Genomic DNA, 20,334 nt, shown 5'->3' with positions numbered 1-20,334 from the left:
AGCTATGTACTGGGGGTCTTTGGGGAGAAAAAGGAAAAAAATAAAATCTTTAAAGTTCCTTGTGTGGTTTTAAATATTTTAAGGAGTTTACTAGGTACTAACATCTTAAATCATTAAAATAATCAGAAAATTACAGTTCCAAAAACTTGACCACTAATCAACACATAGGAACTCTAATCTGCACAATTTTATGAGTGTTCTACTTAAAAGAGAACAGATATTAGTATGAGATCTAAACATTTCTCTTTAACGTTTTTGCCAGGAAATCTAACTTTCTTATTTATCAGGCTGTAGATGATTGGATTTAACAAAGGAATGATAACAGTATAAACTGGAGAATCTTTCATTTCTTGGTCATCTGCTTGTGTAGATTCAGGGCACACATACATGAAAAGAAGAGAGCCGTAGTATAAAAAGACAGAAAAGAGATGGGCTCCACAGGTAGAAAAGGCTTTCCTGATGCCTTGAACAGACTTCCTTTTTAAGACTCTAAAGAGAACAATTGCATAAGAGACAAGAAAAGTCAGAATGGTGAACACTTGTATTGACCTAGAGGAAATAAATAGCTTCAGAATATTAATCGAAGGGTCAATATAGGAGATCTTAAAAATGGCATGACATCACAGTAAAAGTGATGTATTATGTTGTAATAACAAAAGGTTAATCTGAATCAAAAACCTGTTACCATTCAAAAAACTTCATTACCAAAGACCTTCATACCGTTAAAGTATGAAGAAGGCCACCAACAAATAATGAGACTAACAGCCACATGCATAATCTATTGGTCATAATCACTGGATAAAGTGAAGTTTTGCATATAGTGACATCGCATTCTTATGTCATACTTGCAAAGAGAAGACTTTCCATGGTTGCGCTGATGCTCTGGTAGGATAAGGAGTGGACTGAGATCATTGAGTGTGGAAATTAAGAGATTTTTAGTGTGTTTAGTGAGAGCAGTTTCCATTTTGTGATAGAGTTGAGGTCAGAAAATAAGGAGAAGTGAATGGGAAACAAGTGGCCGTGCAATAGGAGCATGAATAGAATTCTCCAAGGTGTGGACAACAGTTGGCACCTGTCCACTGTTCATAGACAGATCTGAACTTTCCACCTGTAGAACAATATCATGAAACTTTCACCAGAGAGAGGAGGACATTGATGGGACATAGGGGAAAGAAGTGGAATGGGAAATTTGGACCAAAAGAAAACAAGATGCAGGGGGAGAATAAGGTAGAGAATAACAGACAGAGATGGTCAGTGTAGGAAAGACAAGGCCAGGAAGAGGGAGAGAGGAAGGCACTGCAAATCTGAGGGGAAGCAAGGGGAGGCTCAGAGGGTGGGGTGAATATTCCACTTAACCCTGGTTTTCATTAAAAATTGTCAACACTGGGAATCCTTTCTTTTTCTTTTAGTCAAAATTTCAAGTTTCCAAGAAGAATAAAATTTAACTAGAAAGCAATGCCAATAATTATAGTTGTGAAATGTATTTTTATTTGGGTTGGGCTTCCTTCCGTGCAATCCCAAATCACTAAATAATAAAAAATTCTCAAATTCAATGTGTTTGAAGTTATTAAGTCATAAAGCTGGAGGAGAAGTAGAGTGACATTTTCTGCATTTTCCCTCCTCTTTATATGTATAACATATATTTATATTATATCAAAAATTATGTATATATAAAATAATGAAATTATTGTCAGAAGTGAGAGAAAGGTAGAGGGATTATTACTTAAGTGATTTAACTTAAAATTTTAATCAGAGAATGTGGTTAAGTAAATGAAATAAATATTTTGACCATAATCCTCAGAAAGATTTCTCAGGAGCCAACCTCAACAAAATTGTCCTCTTCATGCAAATTACAGCTCACATCCGGACCTGGACCTAACTCTCCACTTTAAGCTGAAATCTGATGAGAAATCTTACTTGGTAAAGGTCAGGGGAGAGCAAAGGAAAACAGAACAAAGGACCCCAGTGGGAGGAGGCCTGGATCAGAGTTTACGAACTTTAGTGCCTGTGAATCTCCTGGAGATCTTGTTAAAATGCAGATTCTGTCTCAGACGTCTGGGTGGGGCCAGAGAGTCTTCATTTCTAACAAGGTGATGCTTGTGGACACCTGCCATCCACAGGGCCTTTGTCACTGGAGGACCTAGATTATCAGGGAGCTAGATCACTGGAGACGCTCAACATGGCAAATGAAGCTGGCATGCCAAGAGAGAAGCAGGAGGAGCCTGATGGGACCAGGGAGGCCAGCCAGTGGTGCAGTGGTTAAGTGCACACATTCTACTTCGGCGGTCCGGGGTTCACCGGTTCGGATCCGGGGTGTGGACATGGCAACGCTTGGCACACCAGGCTGTGGTAGGCATCCCACATATAAAGTAGAGGAAGATTGGCATGGATGTTAGCTCAGGGCCAGCCTTTCTCAGCAAAAAGAGGAGGATTGGCAGCCGTTAGCTCAGGGCTAATCTTCCTCAAAAAAGAAAATTCTAAACACAATAGCATAAAAGATTATATAAGACAAAAGTCTATAAATATGAGTATGTCAAATGAAAATGTCAATTATAAATAATGCAAGCAAATATTAAAATACTATTAACATACAGAGAAATTATTTGCCACAAATAGTTGCAACATTTTAATATATTTTCTATGTAATGTGGTACATAAATGAAGAGATAGTAAGACTTAAAGGAAAAATGAACAGATAATTCATAGAAGTAAAAATGGCCAAAATACACATATTAATCAATTTCACTACTACTCAAAAATATAAAAAAATAAAACCACAATGCCTTCCTTAATATGTTTTTAAAAGCTTATTGCAGTGGGCCATGGGATGTCCAGGTATCTGGTTTAACGTTATTTCTGAGTGTGTCTGTGAGGGTATTTCCAGAAGTGATTGGTACTGAATAGGTGGGCTGAGTAGGGCAGATGGCCCTGCCTCATGTGAGTAGGCATCATCTAATCTATTGAGGACCTAAATGGGACAAAAATGTGGAGAAAAGTTGAAACCAGTCTCTGACTGATTGACATTGATCTTCTCCCCACCTTGGTAATCCTGGTTCTCAGGACTGCAGACTCAGATAGGAATCCATACCACTGGCTCTCGTGTCTCAGGCCTTTGAACTAAGACATCTGCTCTTCTGGGTCTCCAGCTTGCAGAGGGAAGATCACGGAAGTTCTTAGCCTCTATAATAATGTGAGCCAGTATCTTAATATATGTCTTGGTATAGATATAGAAAATTTTTATATATCTGTACTTGATGTAGATATAGATACATTTGTCTGTATATATCCTATTAGCTCTGTTACTCTAGACAACATTGACTACTTCAAAAACTCACTGTATTGGGGCTGGCCCCGTGGCCGAGTGGTTAAGTTTGTGCGCTCCACTGCAGGCAGCCCAGTGTTTCGTTGGACATGGCCGACATGGCACTGCTCATCAAACCACGCTGAGGCAGCGTCCCACATGCCACAACTAGAAGGACCCACAACGAAGAATATACAACTATGTACTGGGGGGCTTTGGGGAGAAAAAGGAAAAAAAATAAAATCTTAAAAAAAACACCTCACTGTATATTTAGTGAACTGCTTGCTTTACATTGCAAAATGAAGGAACCATCATGATGTGACTTTTAGCTAGTGCCCTAAATAAGTCTCATCTGCATGATGCCTTCTCAGAAGAGGTAAATATCACATAATTACAGCACAAGGAACATCTTGTATACGAAATTTCTTTGAGGATGATTTCCCAAAAGTGATCCAGCTTGATAATTATTTCTCTTCAAAAGGAACAGTAATGCCTCCCATTAACCTTACTGAAATGAGACAATAAGGTTTTAATGGCTGTTATCACTGTCAATCATGGTTCCCAAGAAAAAGTTATATAAAAAGTCCACAATATTTCATGCTTTGAAACAGATGCCTCTGTGCCTCCTGCTGTGTAAAACTGTGAGGAAAGGATAAACAGAAGTTGGAAACTTTTAGAATCTCTTCACAGTATTGTTTCATTAAGGAATAAACAATATGAGAAACTCCATTTTGCCTGGTCTCTAAATAATTTCATATTGTAACAATTTTGCTTCCCTGATTATTTTAAATCAGGATTTACCTTAGCTCAGGACACTATAAAAAATATCGTAGAACTGGGGCCTTATACCACAGACATTTATTTCCTACATTTCTGGAGGATGAGAAGTTCAAGATCAAGGTGCCAGAAGATGTTGTACATGGTGATAGCTTGCTTCCTGGCTAGTAGACAGCTGCCTTCTGTTGGGGCTCACATGGCATTTCCTGGGTGAGTTCTCATGGAGAGAGAGAGAGAGAGAGAGAGAGAGAGAGAGATAGCTCTTGTCTCTTTCTCTTCTCATAAAAGCACTAATTCCATTATGAAGGCCCCACTCTTATGACCTAATCTAACCCTAACTACCTCCCAAAGACCTTACTCCAAAACGTACCACATTAGGGGTTAGTGCTTCTACATATAAATTTGGGGAGGACCCAATATTCAGTTCACAGCAGTGGTTCTCTATATGTGGTCCCAAGCCAACAGCAATGTTGCTGGATCAGAAACTCCAGTGATGATGCCCATCAGTCTGTTTTCAGAAGGCCTCCAAGTCATTCTAATGCCCACTAAAGCTTGAGAACCATTGTTTTAAAAGAACAACAACCTAAAAAGAAAGCCTATGCCAGAGAGGTTTGACACATTCCTAATACACATGCTCAGTAAGATTTTGCCATAGTTAGTCAACAAATAAGACTTTAGATACACAGTTCTAGTTTTAATTGGCGTTTGTTTCTTTTTGCCCAATCCTAATTATGTTGTTTCTTTACAAAATCTAGGATAATTCTATCAGCAATCATTTGAACAGCAGAAGGTAGTGTAAACTGATCAGAAAAGTATATAGATGTATATAGAGAGGAATATGAATTCTTCTAAGTCTCGATGTTAAGAAAATGAATACTTTTTCATACGAAATATTATTTCTATTACATTATTACTCTTCCATGTGGTGATTTAATCCAACATCACCAGTATTCCAGGCAAGTGGGTGAAATTAGCATTGTGATATCATCCTTTACACCTAAATAACCATTAAACAATGCAGATATAATGTCATGGTTTCTTTTTAAAGGACTCAGCAGAATGTCTTCCAAAAATGTGGGCTCTACGCAGGTATATGTTTTACATCTTTCCCAACATGCCACTGAAATGACAAAAATAATCTACAAAATGAATAAATCTATAATAGACGTGAGAATGGGCTTACATCCTTACGTGGACTAAGGATTTTGGTCAATTTCTGGAAGATGTAAAGTAGCTGGGATTCTACTGCAGGTCGAACCAGAGCAGACGAATCTGTGGATCCGACACGCAGAGGGAGGGGTACACAGGAATCTGAGTTCCTGAGAGGCTCTGAAATGTCTGTTCTGTACTTACCCAACATAAAGTAAGACCTGACGTGTTACAAACCCCTCTCACATACTCATAGCTTGATGTCAGCTTCTTATTCATAAAAGCAAATCCATTAGTCCTTTATGATGGCGGAAGATATACACACCATTTCCTAATATTTTCCATTAATCTTTGGGTCATAACAATGTATGAACAAACAAAAATTTAAATAATAAACAGGAAACCATCTGAACAATGGAAATATTATACAGCTATAGCAATCATCAAACTATGGACATTTGCAATAACAATGATTTTTTAGGGAGAAAGAGTAAAAGCAACTGAATTGTGATCAATCCACTTTCGTTCCTGGGGTTTGGGGGGCATCCCTTAGAGGAACAAAAAGAACGCAGATGACCTGGGGTCATCTTTGAACTGTACCGCAAGGGGTACAGAGTAATGATATTTTTAAAATACCTATATGGTTTACATGTTTAAAACAAACTTCTAATGAAGGGGCTTCTCCCTGATATTTTGTCATAGTCTATCCAAGAAGCCGATCCTACCGCTAAGATGATAAAGAATAATTGACTTTAGGTGTATGATGCTTGTGGTTATAATGAAAGAAACTTAAGAAGGTGAGCTGGCATGCAGCAGACACTCCAGGCCCGGTAATCTCCAGGACTCATTACAAGGTTGAAAAAGAGTGATGCACTCTTACTGCATTCTACTTATTTGTGCTGTCAGAGTAATTTAATTTTACAAATATTTCGTGAATACTTATTCAGGACCTCATGTGTGTAAGCCACTGGGCTACCTACTCCAAAAGATAGAAAGCCTTCTAAATTGTAACCTAAAAGAGCTTGTAGGCCAAAAATAAGTATTACAGAAGACCAAGTGTTGCCTAAGAAGAATAAATAAATTGCTAAAAATTGGAAATGAGTGAACATTTGTATCTTCTTAGAAGGAATCTTAAAATGCATCAAGTAAGTTGTATCAATTGAGAGAGACCATGAAGAAATGATGCCATTTCAATTTTGAATGATGATGGGGAAGTTGAGTGTGGAGGACTCTGTGGAGATTTTTATAGGGGCAAAATCTTGAACGTGAGAGAGTGAGGTTTGTCCAGATGACTTTCAGTACTTAATTTGGGTGTAACAGAGTCCATTCGGAGAATTGTGGAGGAAGAGACTTAATTCTGAGACTTAAACCAAAGTTTTATTAGCAAGAACCTTAAATAATGCCAGGGTGAACAAACACAGAGTGAAGTATAAATAAATAAGTAAATAAATGTATTTCTATATCAATAATCTCTCCAGGTAGAGGTAGCCATGCACCAATTAACAACGTTCCTGTCTACAATGGAACACATATTTGATGGTGGTCTCATAAGATTAGTACCATGTAGTCTAGGTGTGTGTTGGGTAAACTCTCACTCATTTTCATGTCTTTCCCAGCCACATATCGGGCAGTATGACATCATATATATTAACATTATTTGAACTTTGATAATATGCATTTAAAACTCCTCCTTGTCAACAACACATTCCAATACCTTTACGTACTGATTTCTTTATGTTACTAGCTTAAATTTTTTAATTCTAGGAAAATTGAGAACATTTCCCTTCTGTTCTGAAACTTCACTCTTCTTAGCTATGCCCATCTCAACTTAGCTCTTTAATCTAATCTGCTAGTTTTCTGAGTTAGTGTAGCTTTTCAGATTACCCAACAACATGCGAATACAACTACAAAGGGCCTTGGAAGGCATCATAGACAGTGAGAGGCAACTCTCTTCTTCTAGCTTCTCATAGAAGCACCTCAGTGAAGAGCTGCCTATTATAGTTTGGCACTATCTTGACTGTTTTGACTCACTTCTCATGTTTTTCATTGATTTCCAATTCTGTTTATGTCTCTGTGTGACATGAGAGTTGAATCCTCACAAGAAGTGAAATTCACCTTATATCAAATAAAGTGGAATAAAAGACCTTTGATGGCAGCAGAACTCGAAGAATTTGCCTCTGTTCACCCAAACACAAACTTGCCTCCACAGTGGAGTTATATGTGATGTGAGTTCTCAGGCTTCCCAGCTTTATTAATATCAAAGCCATCATAACTGAGTCCTATTTAGAGGTAAAACACTCTTTTAGTACTTAATAAGATTTTAATAAATGCATTTATAAAGCCACATTGAAGAACATACAAGCATGTACAATGTTTTCATTTTTTTTGCTTTAGTTATTAGCATATGATATGACCTGATTAAAATTCCTGGTGTGTTTTTGAAGAAGATATACAAATATTTTAAAGACTTTATCAGGTACTAACGCCTCAAGTCATTAAAATAATAGGACAACTATAACTGCAAAAAACTTTGCACACTAACCAAACAGAGCAGCATCTAATCTGCACAATTTTGTGACTGTTTTAATTAAAGAATAATATTTGTATGAGATCTAAACATTTCTCTTTAACATTTTGACAGTGAATCTATGACTTTTCCATTTCTCAGGCTGTAGATAATTGGATTTAACAAAGTAGTGATGACAGTGTAAAATAGAGAATCCATCATATCTTGGTCATCTGCTTGTGTTGATCCAGGGTGCACATACATGAAGAGGAGAGGGCCATAGTATAAAGAGACAGAGAAGAGATGAGCTTCACAAATGGAGAAGGCTTTCCTGATGCCTTGTACAGACTTCCTTTTTAAGATTGTAAAGAGAAAAAATGCATAAGAGACAAGAACAGTCAGAATGGTGAACACTTGAATTGACCTAGAGAAAATGAAAACCAATGAACATTAATTGAAGGGTCAGTATAGGAAATCTTAAACAATGGCATGATGTCACAATAAAAGTGATGTATTATGTTAGAATTACAGAAGGTTAATCTGAATAAAAATCCTATATGAATATAGGCATGAAAAAGGCTACCTACAACTGATGAGACAGTTGGTTGCATAGCCTATTGGTCATAATCACTGGATAATGTAAAGTGTTGTGTATGGTCACATAGTGACCAAATTTCACTGCTGAAAAAAATAAAACATTCTGTAGTTGCACTGAATATAAAGGAAAACAATTGTATTATGCATTCAGAGAAAGATATCTTACTCTTCTCTAGGAAGTTGAGCAGACTCTTGAGGCTTACAGTGGATGGTAACCAAATATCCACAAAAACCAAACTCCAAAGGAATAAGTACACTTGAAGGTGAAGGTGAGGGTCATTGCAGATGACTGCAGTCAGAACAAGGTTCCCCACAATGGGCAAAAAGGATATGAGCAGAGTTATCAGAAAGATTGAAAGAATACCAAGCATCTTTTCTGACCACAACAGTAGGAAAATAGAAATTAACTACAGGAAGAAAATTGGAAAAGCCACAAATATGTGGAAATCAAAATGCGGCTGAACAATGATTGGGTAAATGAAGAAATAAAAGGAGAAATAAAAGAAATACCTGGAGACAAATGAAAATGAAAATATGACATGCCAAAATTTATGGAATACAACAAAAGCAGCTCTAAGAGGGAAGTTAATAGAAGGAAGCCTACCTCAACAAACAAGGAAAATCTCAAATAATCTAACAATGCACTCAAAAGAACAAACAAATCCCCAAATCAGTAGAAGGAAGGAAATAATAAAAATCAGAGCAGAAATAAATGGAATAGAGACTAAGATGACAGTATAAAAAATCAATGAAACTAAGAGCTGGTTCTTCGAAAACATAAACAAAATTGACAAACCTTTAGCTAGACTCACCAAGAAAAAAAGAGAGAAGGCTCAAATAAAAAAAATCAGAAATGAAAGAGGAGAAATTACAATGGACACCGCAGAAATACGAAACATTATAAGAGAATACTATGAAAAGCTATATGCCAACAAATTGGATAATCTAGAAGAAATGGATAAATTATTGGAATCATACGAGCTTGCAAAACTGAATCAAGAAGAAATAGAGAGTTTGAATAGACCAATCACCAGTAAGGAGATTGAAACAGTAATAAAAAACCTACCAAAAAATAGAAGTCCAGGACCAGATGGCTTCCCTGGTGAATTCCACTAAACATTCAATGAAGACTGAATATCTATCCTTTTCAAATTCTTCCAAAAATTTGAAGAGGAGGAGAAGCTTCCTCACTCATCCTATGAAGTCAACGTTACCCTGATACTGAAACCAGATAAGGACGATACAAAAAAAAAAGTTACAGGCCAATATTACTGATGAACATCAATGCAAAAATCCTCAACAAAGTACTAGCAAATCGAATACAGGAATACATTAAAAAGATCATACACCATGAATAAGTGCGATTTATTCCAGGCATACAGGGCTGGTTCAACACCCACAAATCAATCAATGTCATACACAACATTAACAAAATGAAGACTAAAAAGTACCTAATCATCTCAATAGATGCAGAGAAAACATTTGACAAGATACAACATCCATTTATGACCAAAACTCTGAATAAAATGGGTATATAAGGAAAGTACCTCAACATAATAAAGGCCATATATGACAAACCCACACCTAATATCATTCTCAATGGAGAAAAACTGAAAGCTATGCCTCTTAAGAACAAGAACCAGACAAGGATGCCTACTTTCACCAGTCTTATTTAACATAGTATTGGAAATCCTAGTCAGAGCAATCAGGCAAGAAAAAGAAACAAAAGGGATCCAAATTGGAAAAAAAGAAGTAAAACTGTCACTATTTGCAGATGACATGACTTTAGATATAGGAAACCTTAAATAATCCACCAAAAAACTTTTAGAAATAATAGATGAATATCATAAAGCTGCAGGATACAAAATCAAGATAAAAAAATAAGTTGTGTATCTATACACTAATAACAAAGTAGCAGAAAGAGAAATTAAGAATACAATCCCATTTACAATTGCAATGACAACAACAACAGAAATACCTAGGAATAAACTTAACCAAAGAAGTGAAAGACATACAGTGAAAACTATAAAACATTGTTGAAAGAAATTACAGAAGACACAATGAAACGGAAAGATATTCTGTGCTCTTGGATTGGAAAAATTAACATAGTTAAAATGTCCATAATTTCTAAAGCAATCTTCAGATTCAATGCAATCCATCTCAAAGTTCCAACGATATTTTTCACAGAAATAGAATAAAGAATCCTAAAATTTATATGAAACAAAAGACCTCAAATAGCCAAAGGAATCCTGAGAAAAAAGAACGAAGCTGGAGGTATCACACTCTCTGGTAATCAAGACAGCGTGGTACTGGCACAAAAACAGACACAGACATCAATGGACAGACTTGAGAACCCAGAAATAAACCCATGCATATGTGGACAGCTAATTTTTGACAAAGCAGCCAAGAATGTACAATGGAGAAAGGAAAGTCTCTTCAATAAATGGTGTTAGGAAAACTGGACAGCCACATGTGAAAGAATGAAAGTAGACCATTACCTTGCACCATACACAAAAATAAACTCAAAATGGATTAAAGACTTGAATGTAAGACCTGAAACCATAAAACCTGTAGAAGTAAACCTAGGCAGTATGCTCTTTGACATCCGTCTTAGCAGCATATTTTCAAGTACCATGTCTGACCGGACAAGGGAAACAATAGAAGACGTAAACAAATGGAATTACATCAAACTAAAAAGCTTCTGCACAGCAAAGGAAACCATCAACAAAATAAAAAGACAACCTAACAATTGGGAGAAGATATTTGCAAACAATTTATCTGATAAGGGGTTAATATTCACATACATAAAGAACACATACATCTCAACAACATGAAAACTAACAACCCAATTAAAATATGGGCAAAGATCTGAACAGACATTTCTCCAAAGGTGATATACAGATGGCCAACAGGCACATGAAAACATATTCAACATCACTAATTTTCAGGGAAATGTGCATCAAAACTACAATGAGATATCACTTCATGTCCATCAGAATGGCTATAATTAAGAAAACAGGAAATAAGTTTTGGAGAGGATGTAGAGAAAAGGGAATTCTCCTACACTGTTGGTGGGAGTGCAAACTGGTGCAGCCACTTTGGAAAACCATATGGAGATTCCTAAAAAAATTAAGAATATAAATGCCATATGATCCAGCTATTCCACTGCTAATAGCACAAAAACATAAGTGCACCCCTATGTTCATCAACAAGAGATATGCACCCCTTTGTTCATTGCAGCATTATTCACAATATCCAAGACTTGGAAACAACCTAGGTGCCCAAGAAGGGACAAATGGATAAAGAAGATGTGGTATACACACAATGGAATACTACTCAGCCATAAAAACCAATGAAATCTGGCCATTTGTGACAACATGGATGGAACTTGAGGGTATTATGCTGAGTGAAATAAGTCAGAAGGAGAAAGTCAAATGCCATATGATCTCACTCATAAGTAGAAGATAAAAACAAACACATAGCAATGGAGATTGGATTGGTGGTTACCATAGGGGAATGGGGGAGGAGGGAGGGTAAAAGGGGTGATTAGGCTCACCTGTGAGGGGATGGACTATAATTAGTTTTTGGGTGGTGAACATGATGTAATCTACACAGAATTCGGAATATATTATGATGTACATCCGAAAGCTATATTTATATATAAATAAAATTTGTATATAAATTTTTTTTAAAAATTTAAAAAGAAGTGGTATATATGTATAATGAAATTCTACTGAGCCATAAAAAGATGAAATCATCCCATTTGTGACAACACAAGTGGACCTTGAAAGTATTATGCTAACTGAAATAAATCAGAGAAAGACCAATATGGTATGATTTCACTTACATGTGCAAGATAAGCAAACAAACACATGGATACAGAGAACGTGTTTGTGCTTACACGAGAGGAAGGTGTTGGGGGGAGGGTAAACGGGGGGAAGGGGCACATGTGTGGTGACTGATGGAAACTAGACTTTTGCTGGTGAACATGATGCAGTCTATACAGGAACTGATATGTAATAAAGTGCACCTGAAATTTACAGTTATAAACCAATATGACTTCAATAAAACATATTGAAAAAGGGCAACGCACTCACTGCACTCGATATACTTGTGTTCTCAGATTCAATTCAATTTCACAAATAGTTCACAAATACTTATTTAGGACCTCATGTATGTGAACCACTGTGTTAAGCACTGGAAAAGATAAAAAAAGTACTAAAGACATGTAAACTGTAATCTAAAAAAGCCTGTAGCCCAAAAATAGCTATTACACAAGGTCATTTTTGTCTTAAAAGAATACATAAACTACTGAATGTTTCAAATGAAGGAGTATTCCTATCCTCTTCAAAGTAATCTGGAAATGCATCGTGGAAGCTATAATATTTAAGATAGATCTTGAAGAAAGGATAGCACTTCAATCCTAAAAGAAGATAGGGCACTTGGTGGTGGTGGTGGGGACATTTTTGTAGAGAGACCTATATTAACAAAAGTATGTACCTGTATTAACAAAAGGATGGTGTGTCCACAAGGCTTCAAGTAACATACTTTGAATATAACCCAGGTTCCATTAGGAGAATTGTAGAGGAAGAGACTTGAGTTTAACCAAAGTTTTACTGGAAAGGACTTCAAATAATGCCAGGAAGCAAATGCAGGGTGATGTATATTACTTATATGTATGTTTAAATATATGTATTTATGTATAGGTAGATAGGTTTTTGTGTATGTAATCTTATCTCCATGTATGTTTAGATATATTTATATGTATGTGTTTATATTTGTAGATATGTTTATATATTTTATAATCTGGACACACATGAACAAATAAACACAAACAAATGCATATGTATATATACACACACACAGATACCGTCTATGCACATAATCTGTTAGCAATGACAAACATTAAAATTTTTTGAGAGGAATATGATTTAATCAGAGTTCTCTTTATGAAGAACAATCTGTCAGCAATGTTTGAGAAGTAAGAGAGCATCCACAAGATGTAGGAAGTAAGTTACTAGAGTTTTGCAGCTCACAGAGGCTGTTAGTTCCCAGGGGGAGGGTCTGAGTGGTATCAGCAGGAATGTGTATGGAAACAGTGATGAGAGAGGAAGGCCAGGGGTGGACCTGAAGACAGTCGCTCATCGTAGTTAGAGTATGGAGTGTGATAAAAACGAACAGTGAAGGACTTGTAGGGCACAAAACATCCAAACTCTTGCTCATTTTCATGTCTTCCCCAGATACCCACTGGACACTATGACACCATATCTTCTTAAAATTAATTGAAATTTGGTAGTATGCACTGTGAGGCCTCTCATTGTCAACAACACATTCCAATAACATTTATATTTTACTGATTTCTGTATATTACTGGTTTCCTTTTTTTAATTATAGGAAGATTGCAACCATTTGCTTCCTATTCCACCACTTCTTTTTCCTCTCTATGCCCATCCCAATTAAATTCTGCAATCTCACTTCTTAGATTTCTGGATTATGAAGCATTTCATATTATCCTACAAAATATAGACATCTGGAAGATCCCTTTCAAGGCGTCTTTGACAGTGAGAGGCAACTCTCTCTTCGCACTACTCAAAGACACACACTGGGCTAAGAGCATCCTCCTACAGTTTAGCCCAAACTTTATTCTTAACACTCCTCTCTTTTTCTCTTCATTCTTTTCCCATTACTTTTTCTGTCTCTGTGTGATCTGTGAGTTGAATACCCACAGGAAGTAAAATACCCCCTGTGCCAAATAAAGTGAAATGAAAGACTTTTGATGGCTAGCAGAATTACTGGGATTTGCCTCTGTTCACTCAAACACAGACCTGCCTCCACTGTGGAGCTAAATGTGATATGAGTCTCCAGGCTGCCCGGCTGTATTATTATCACAGTCGTCATCATCGAGTCCTGTTCAGAGGAACTACACTCTTTTACTGCTTAAAGCACTTATGAAGCCACATTGAAAACATACAGCATATAAAATGTTTAATTTCTTTTCTTCTTTAATTATTTTAATATGGCATGATCACCTGCTTAAAGTTGTTTCTAAGTTTTTGAAAAACAGATACATACATGAAGGTGTTTAATAGGTACTCCCACCTTGTCATTAAACGCTAAAGCAATTATAACTGCAAAAAACTTTGTACACAAAGCAAAGCAGAGCCACATCTCATCTTTACAATTGTGTGACTGTTTTAATAAAAAGAGAATAGATATTAGTATGAGATCTAAACATTTCTCTTTAGCATTTTTGCCAGTGAATTTATGACTTTCTTATTTCTCAGGCTGTAGATAATTGGATTTAACAAAGGAATGATGACAGTGTAAAATAGAGAGTCCATCATATCTTGGTCATCTCTCTGTGCAGATCCAGGGCGCACATACATGAAGAGAAGAGGGCCATAGTATAAAGAGACAGATAAGAGATGGGCTCCACAGGTGGAGAAGGCTTTCCTGATGCCTTGTGCAGACTTCCTTTTTAAGATTGTAAAGAGAACAAGTGTATAAGAGACAAGAACAGTCAGAATGGTGAACACCTGTATTGAACTAGAGAAAGTAAATACCACCAGAATGTTAATAGAAGGGTCAGTACAGGAAATCTTAAACAATGGCATAATGTCACAGTAAAAATGATGTATTATGATGGAACTGCAGAAGGTTAATCTGAATAAAAATCCTATATGAATTAAGACATGAAGAAAGCCACCTAAAAAGGACAAAACTAATAGCCTAATGCATAGTCTGTTGGTCATAATCACTGGATAAAGTAAAGGTTTGCATATGGCCACATAGCGATCATATGCCATCGTTGCCAGTAGAAAACATTCTGTGGTTACACTGAATGCAAAGGAAAAAAATTGTATCATGCATTCAGAGAGAGAGATCATCTTACTCGTGGCAAAGAAGTTGACCAGCATCTTGGGGGTCACTGTGGATGATATCCAAGCATCCACAAAAGCCAAACTCCCAAGGAATAAGTACATGGGGGTGTGAAGTTGAGGGTCATTCCATATAAGAGCAATCAGAACAAGGTTCCCCACAATAGTGAAATATACAACCAAGAATACCAGGAAGAGGGGGATGTGCCACTCTGGTTGATACGTAAGTCCTGTGAGAATAAACCGTGTCAGCAATGTTCCATTTTCCTTTTCCATGTCCTCACTGGGTGCTGCCTGAAATGGAATTGAGTAAATGAAAAAAAATCACCAAGGATTTGTAATGTGAAAGTATAGAGAAGAGAGTTGAAATAAAATTATACACATCAGAATTTCTCCTTAAGTTTTTTTGTTATCTCTATAATTGGTGAGATCTATTTTGGGGGAATTAACAAATGGAAAAAATAGGGTAATTTCACTTAAAAATGTGCAGAAACAGATTTAGAAAAAAGGAAATTCATTCTAAGTATGTGTTAAAGTTTTGAGGATACCATTGAGTATAATAGGGAAATTCTGTGTGTGGAACATGGTTGTTGGGTCAAAGGAAAAGAAGTTGAAGGGCCTAGGTAATGAAGTAAATGCAAACGCATGTGAAGGATCTTGAATTGTATTCCTCAGGCAATAAGCATGCACTGAAAACTTAAAGACAGAGAGTGGTGTTGTAAGGTATTTTTAAAATTAAATACATAGTATTTAAGAAAGGTAGACTTCTGGAAGGGCAAGTTGGAATCAGGAATATTATGTGGGAAGCTAATACTCTTGTCCAGTGGTTTCCAAGCAGATTACACATCAGAATTGTCTGAGGAATTTTTTTGCAAAATATAGCTGTGAGGTATTAATGTAGAAATTTATTCAGTGAGTCAAGAATGGGGTCTAATATCTGCATTTTAAAAATTCTCTCCTAGTGATTCAAATGCATGCCAAATGCCTAGTCAATGAGTGACATGACATTGGGAGTAATGAGGAGGAAGAGAGATAGATGCAAAAGAATTGAGAACATATGGTCACTAGGACTTGGTCACATATTAGATAGGAAGGGAGTGAGCAGTGAAGAAGAGAGCAGTCACTTGGTGACTTGGCAGATGGTCATCAAAAATTGAGGTTGAGAACTCAGATGCAGTGGCCGGTTTGTGGAGAGAGCATCCCCTGAACGACCAGGTGAGATAGCTTAGGAGGATGAATCTACTAGCGCTTAATAGAAATAATGTTTTTTGAGTGACTGGGGCAGCTGTAGGCATGTTTATGGATGACCTATCCATTGCAGAGAGTGCATAAAGTAAAGATAAGGAAGGCATGGAAAGAAACTTGAGGAAGTTTATTAAGGAAGTTGTAAAGTGGATACATAACATATATTCTATGGCCAACATCTTATCTCTTTTTCTACCACATAATCTTGGTGGCCAGCAGAGGTTACCACAGTCAAGAAGCCAAAAGAGCTTGAAAATGACTTTCCCATCCAACTTGCACCCTGTGGAGTGAGGGTACTTGACCTAGATTTGGCTTATTAAACCCACTTATCTTACATTTGGAATATGGAGAAAGGGAGAAAAACATAGAGAGACAAAGAGAATATTGGTTGCCAAGGCAGCAATAGGAAGAGTGCAGCAAATGTACCCTACACCCACAGCAGTGGCATTGTCAGTGTGAGCTGCATTCCAGGTTCATCAGCAGTGACAGCGGCTCTCATTGACTTGGTATTGGGACATGATTTTGGCTGTTGATTAGCCTCTTTGCTTCCTTCTGTTCTGCCCATTTTTTCAGCTGATTTCTCCAGTCTTTCTTGCATTTCTGTGTTAGAGCCAATTTCCTTACAATTAAATCATTTCCTCTTCCAACCAAGAGGCCTGGCTCACAGCAAAGAAAGACTAGGGAGAGTCCAGAGAAGGATACTGAGCAGCATGATCAGAGAGCCAGGAGGGATACTGGACAGCTTAGTGTTGTGGACTTGGAAAGATGCTCAAGAAGAAAGAAGTGAAGTACATGTCAAATGCCAGAATAAATTTTCTATTAGGACAAGGAGTGATCAGATTTCCTTGAGTGTGGACATTAAGAGATTTGTAGTGGCTTTAGTGAGAGCAGCTTTCATCTTGTGATAGTTGTGGCCAGAAAATCAGGAGAAGTGAAAGAGACACCTGTGGATGGAATGATACAGAGATCTCTAAGAAATGTGGAGAACAGTTGGGATTTCTCTAATTCTCCTTGACACCTGTAGGGTTTTTTTTTTCCTCTGGAACATTTTAGTAAAAGTTTTCAAAAGAGAGGAGAGGAGAGTAAACTATGGAGAGGAGAGGGGGAACAGGAGAAGTGGGAAGGAAATATGTAAGAAAATGATGTGAAGATGAGTAAAGATGGAAAATAACAGAGACATACATGGTCAGTGTAGGAAAGACCAGGAAGAGGGAGAGAGGAAGTCACTGAAAGGCTGAGGGAAGGTTGGGAGGTTCAGAGGCTGGGGTAAATGTTTGTCTTCACCCTCAGGTTCCTTAAGGTTGTCAGTCCTGAGAATCTTTTTTTTGTTTTTTTTTTTTAAAAAATCCAAAGTTTGTTTTTCTATGGAATCGGTGTATGAAAAAGAGACTTTGATTTTAAATTTTATTTTGTAAATTTGTGTTGTTCATAAATGTATTGGCACTGCTCAAAAGTTCTTTCCGTATTTAAGAGTTGCTATCTCTTTGTTATTATAGTGATTAGAACTGACCTTTTGCTTGTTCTACTTAAGAGCACTCTCCTCTCCACCAGTTGTGAGGTTTTGTTTGTTTTGGGAGTTTCTACATATCAGAATAAAACTGAGTCAAAAGTGGATATTGAACACAGGCAACATAAGAAATGAATGTCAACAATTCCAGTTGTTAAAAGTTGTTATATGGAATGGTTTCCTCCCTGCAATCCCATCTCTAATTGATTGAAAGCCCTGAAAATTATTTTGTATGTGGGCACTTATTGAGTCTTAAATGCTGAAAAGCATAGTGGAGGGACAATTTATACATATTTCCTGATATATAGATATATATACTTCATATATATAACTATGAATTAAAATACTTAAAGATCTCTATATACTTCCATTTATATTCCATAACACATATATAGTCCTATGTTATATATACAAAGACAATAAAATTATTGTCAGAAGTGGGTGAAGGATAGAGGAATTAACATTTCAGTATCTTCCTCAAAGTTTTAATCAGTGGTTAATTAAACAGAATGGGTCTTTCTGTTAGAATCATCAGAATGATTACTTATACAAGAAGCATATGACCTGAAACTTTAACCCCACTTTTAAATTGCTTAACTATCTAGTTCACCAAAATTTACCTTATAAAGTCATAATACTTAGGAAAACCAAAATAACAAAACATTTTTCGAGGGAACAATTCAATCTACAGCTGTTTTGCATATCCCAGTTGTAGTCGTAAAATAAAATACATAATTAATTCACTATTTTCTTCCGATTTCCACATGGCTATTTTGATATCTAATAAATCCAATCTGATATTACTATAAACTAAGCAGTATTTTAATTTTTCTACCAAATAACACTGAATGTTATAGAATTCATCTTTGTCTTACCCATATCTTGTAAGAAATTATGGAGAGTCATTCAAAACTTAGGCTTCCTAAAGTAGAAAAATAGACGACAGTACAGGAATGACAATAGCATAGGCAGCGACTCTGCGTACTGATTCATTTTGGAGATTTCATTCCTAAACTCAGGAAAACATAGTTTATGTTAATTTCTTCTGAACACATGTCAACCAGTTGTGCAACTGTTTGCTTTTGTCAGAAGAAGAAGGAGTGAAGAACTAAAACTCCCCATCCAAAGATTCCCTTTAGGACAGAACTAAGCTGTTCTTCTGGGAATTGTGGACTTGGAGATGTGTGAGAAGTCCAGGCTGTCCCACAAGGCATTACAGACTCTGAAATCATGAACATCAAGTTATTGTTGACTTGAAATTGAGCTTTATGCCACTACTTTCCACCACAGATGACACTTCTGACATGTGTATGAAAACTCCAGTTCATCCATAAATTTTAGTGCTCTGAGTGCTTTGATTAGTTTTGTTTTTTCTGAGCTAATCATACATGATTTTAACAAGGCCAGAGTTCTAGATTGCCTTCAGGAGCAATGCCAAGAAAGTTGTCCTCCTCATGCAAACTGCAGCTCACATACCGACCTGGATCTAACTCCCGCCTTTAAGCTGAAATCTGATGAGAAATATTACTGGGCAAAGGTCAGGGAAGAGCAAAGGAAAAGAAGGCAAAGGACCACGGTGGGAGGAGGCTTGGATCAGAGTTTCCAAACTTTACTGCCTGTGAATCTACTGAAGATATTGTTAAAATGACGATTCTGTTTCCGAGGTGTGGACAGGGCCCAAAGGTCTTCATGTCTAACAAGGTGATGCCTGTGGACACCTGCCGTCCGCAGGGCCTTCTTCATTGGAGGACCTAGATGATCAGAGCTAGATCCCTGGAGAGCTCAACATGGTCAATGGAGCTGGCATGCCAAGAGAGAAGCAGGAGGAGCCTGATGGGGCAAGGAAGGCCAGCCTGAGTGGGATCACACAGGATAAGGAGGTCAGGTCAGGGCCTTTGTTCTTTACCCCAAATTAAAGGAAAACTATCGATGGATTTTGAACATGGTGCTAAGATGTTTATATTTGCTTGTAAGCATTAACTGAGAAGTTGACAATGAACATTCATTCAGAAAAATAATAACATTATTTATGGAAATATATTATAACGTGAAAGTAGTGACATTTTTAATTGGTATCTGAAAAGTAACAAATGTTTATCATCCACTTGGGACTTGGTTGGCAGCTAGTGGGGGAGAAGAGGGCATATTTTTTGGTAACTCATTAATCAATTACCTTGCGTCATTATTTTTCTAGTGAAAGTCTGAAAATTGGAGAAAAGAAACTAGTCATGTGAAGGGTAACTCTGTTTCAGTCAATGACGGACCGCATATACGACAGTGGTCCTATTAGATTAGTACCACATAGCTCAGATGTTATAGAAAGCTATTCCTTCTAGGTTTGTGTAAATACATTCTATGATGTTTGCAAATAACA

At 36.8% G+C, this 20,334-nt stretch overlaps 1 protein-coding gene and 2 pseudogenes across 1 annotated transcript; all 3 read right to left on the bottom strand.

Moving 5' to 3' along the window:
* Positions 1-232: 232 nt before the first annotated feature.
* On the bottom strand, positions 233-912 carry LOC106824243 (olfactory receptor 5H8-like; annotated as a pseudogene).
* A 6,927-nt stretch (positions 913-7,839) lies between these two features.
* LOC106824242 (olfactory receptor 5H17-like) lies at positions 7,840-8,701 on the bottom strand (annotated as a pseudogene).
* Positions 8,702-14,557: 5,856 nt separating this feature from the next.
* LOC106824255 (olfactory receptor 5H2-like) lies at positions 14,558-15,487 on the bottom strand. The gene has a single exon (XM_014830455.3). The coding sequence runs from the start codon at positions 15,482-15,484 to the stop codon at positions 14,558-14,560; it is 927 nt and encodes a 308-aa protein (XP_014685941.3). The 5' UTR covers positions 15,485-15,487.
* Positions 15,488-20,334: the final 4,847 nt, after the last annotated feature.

The sequence above is a fragment of the Equus asinus genome, chromosome 5 (assembly GCF_041296235.1).
Source record: "Equus asinus isolate D_3611 breed Donkey chromosome 5, EquAss-T2T_v2, whole genome shotgun sequence".
In the NCBI taxonomy this organism is placed as follows: Eukaryota; Metazoa; Chordata; class Mammalia; order Perissodactyla; family Equidae; genus Equus; species Equus asinus.
This window is presented reverse-complemented; position numbering and strand designations above follow the sequence as displayed.

What these genes read in the sequence shown, in the direction of transcription:
- LOC106824255 (XM_014830455.3), bottom strand. Translation starts at nt 15,484, where the DNA reads ATGGAAAAGGAAAATGGAACATTGCTGACACGGTTTATTCTCACAGGA.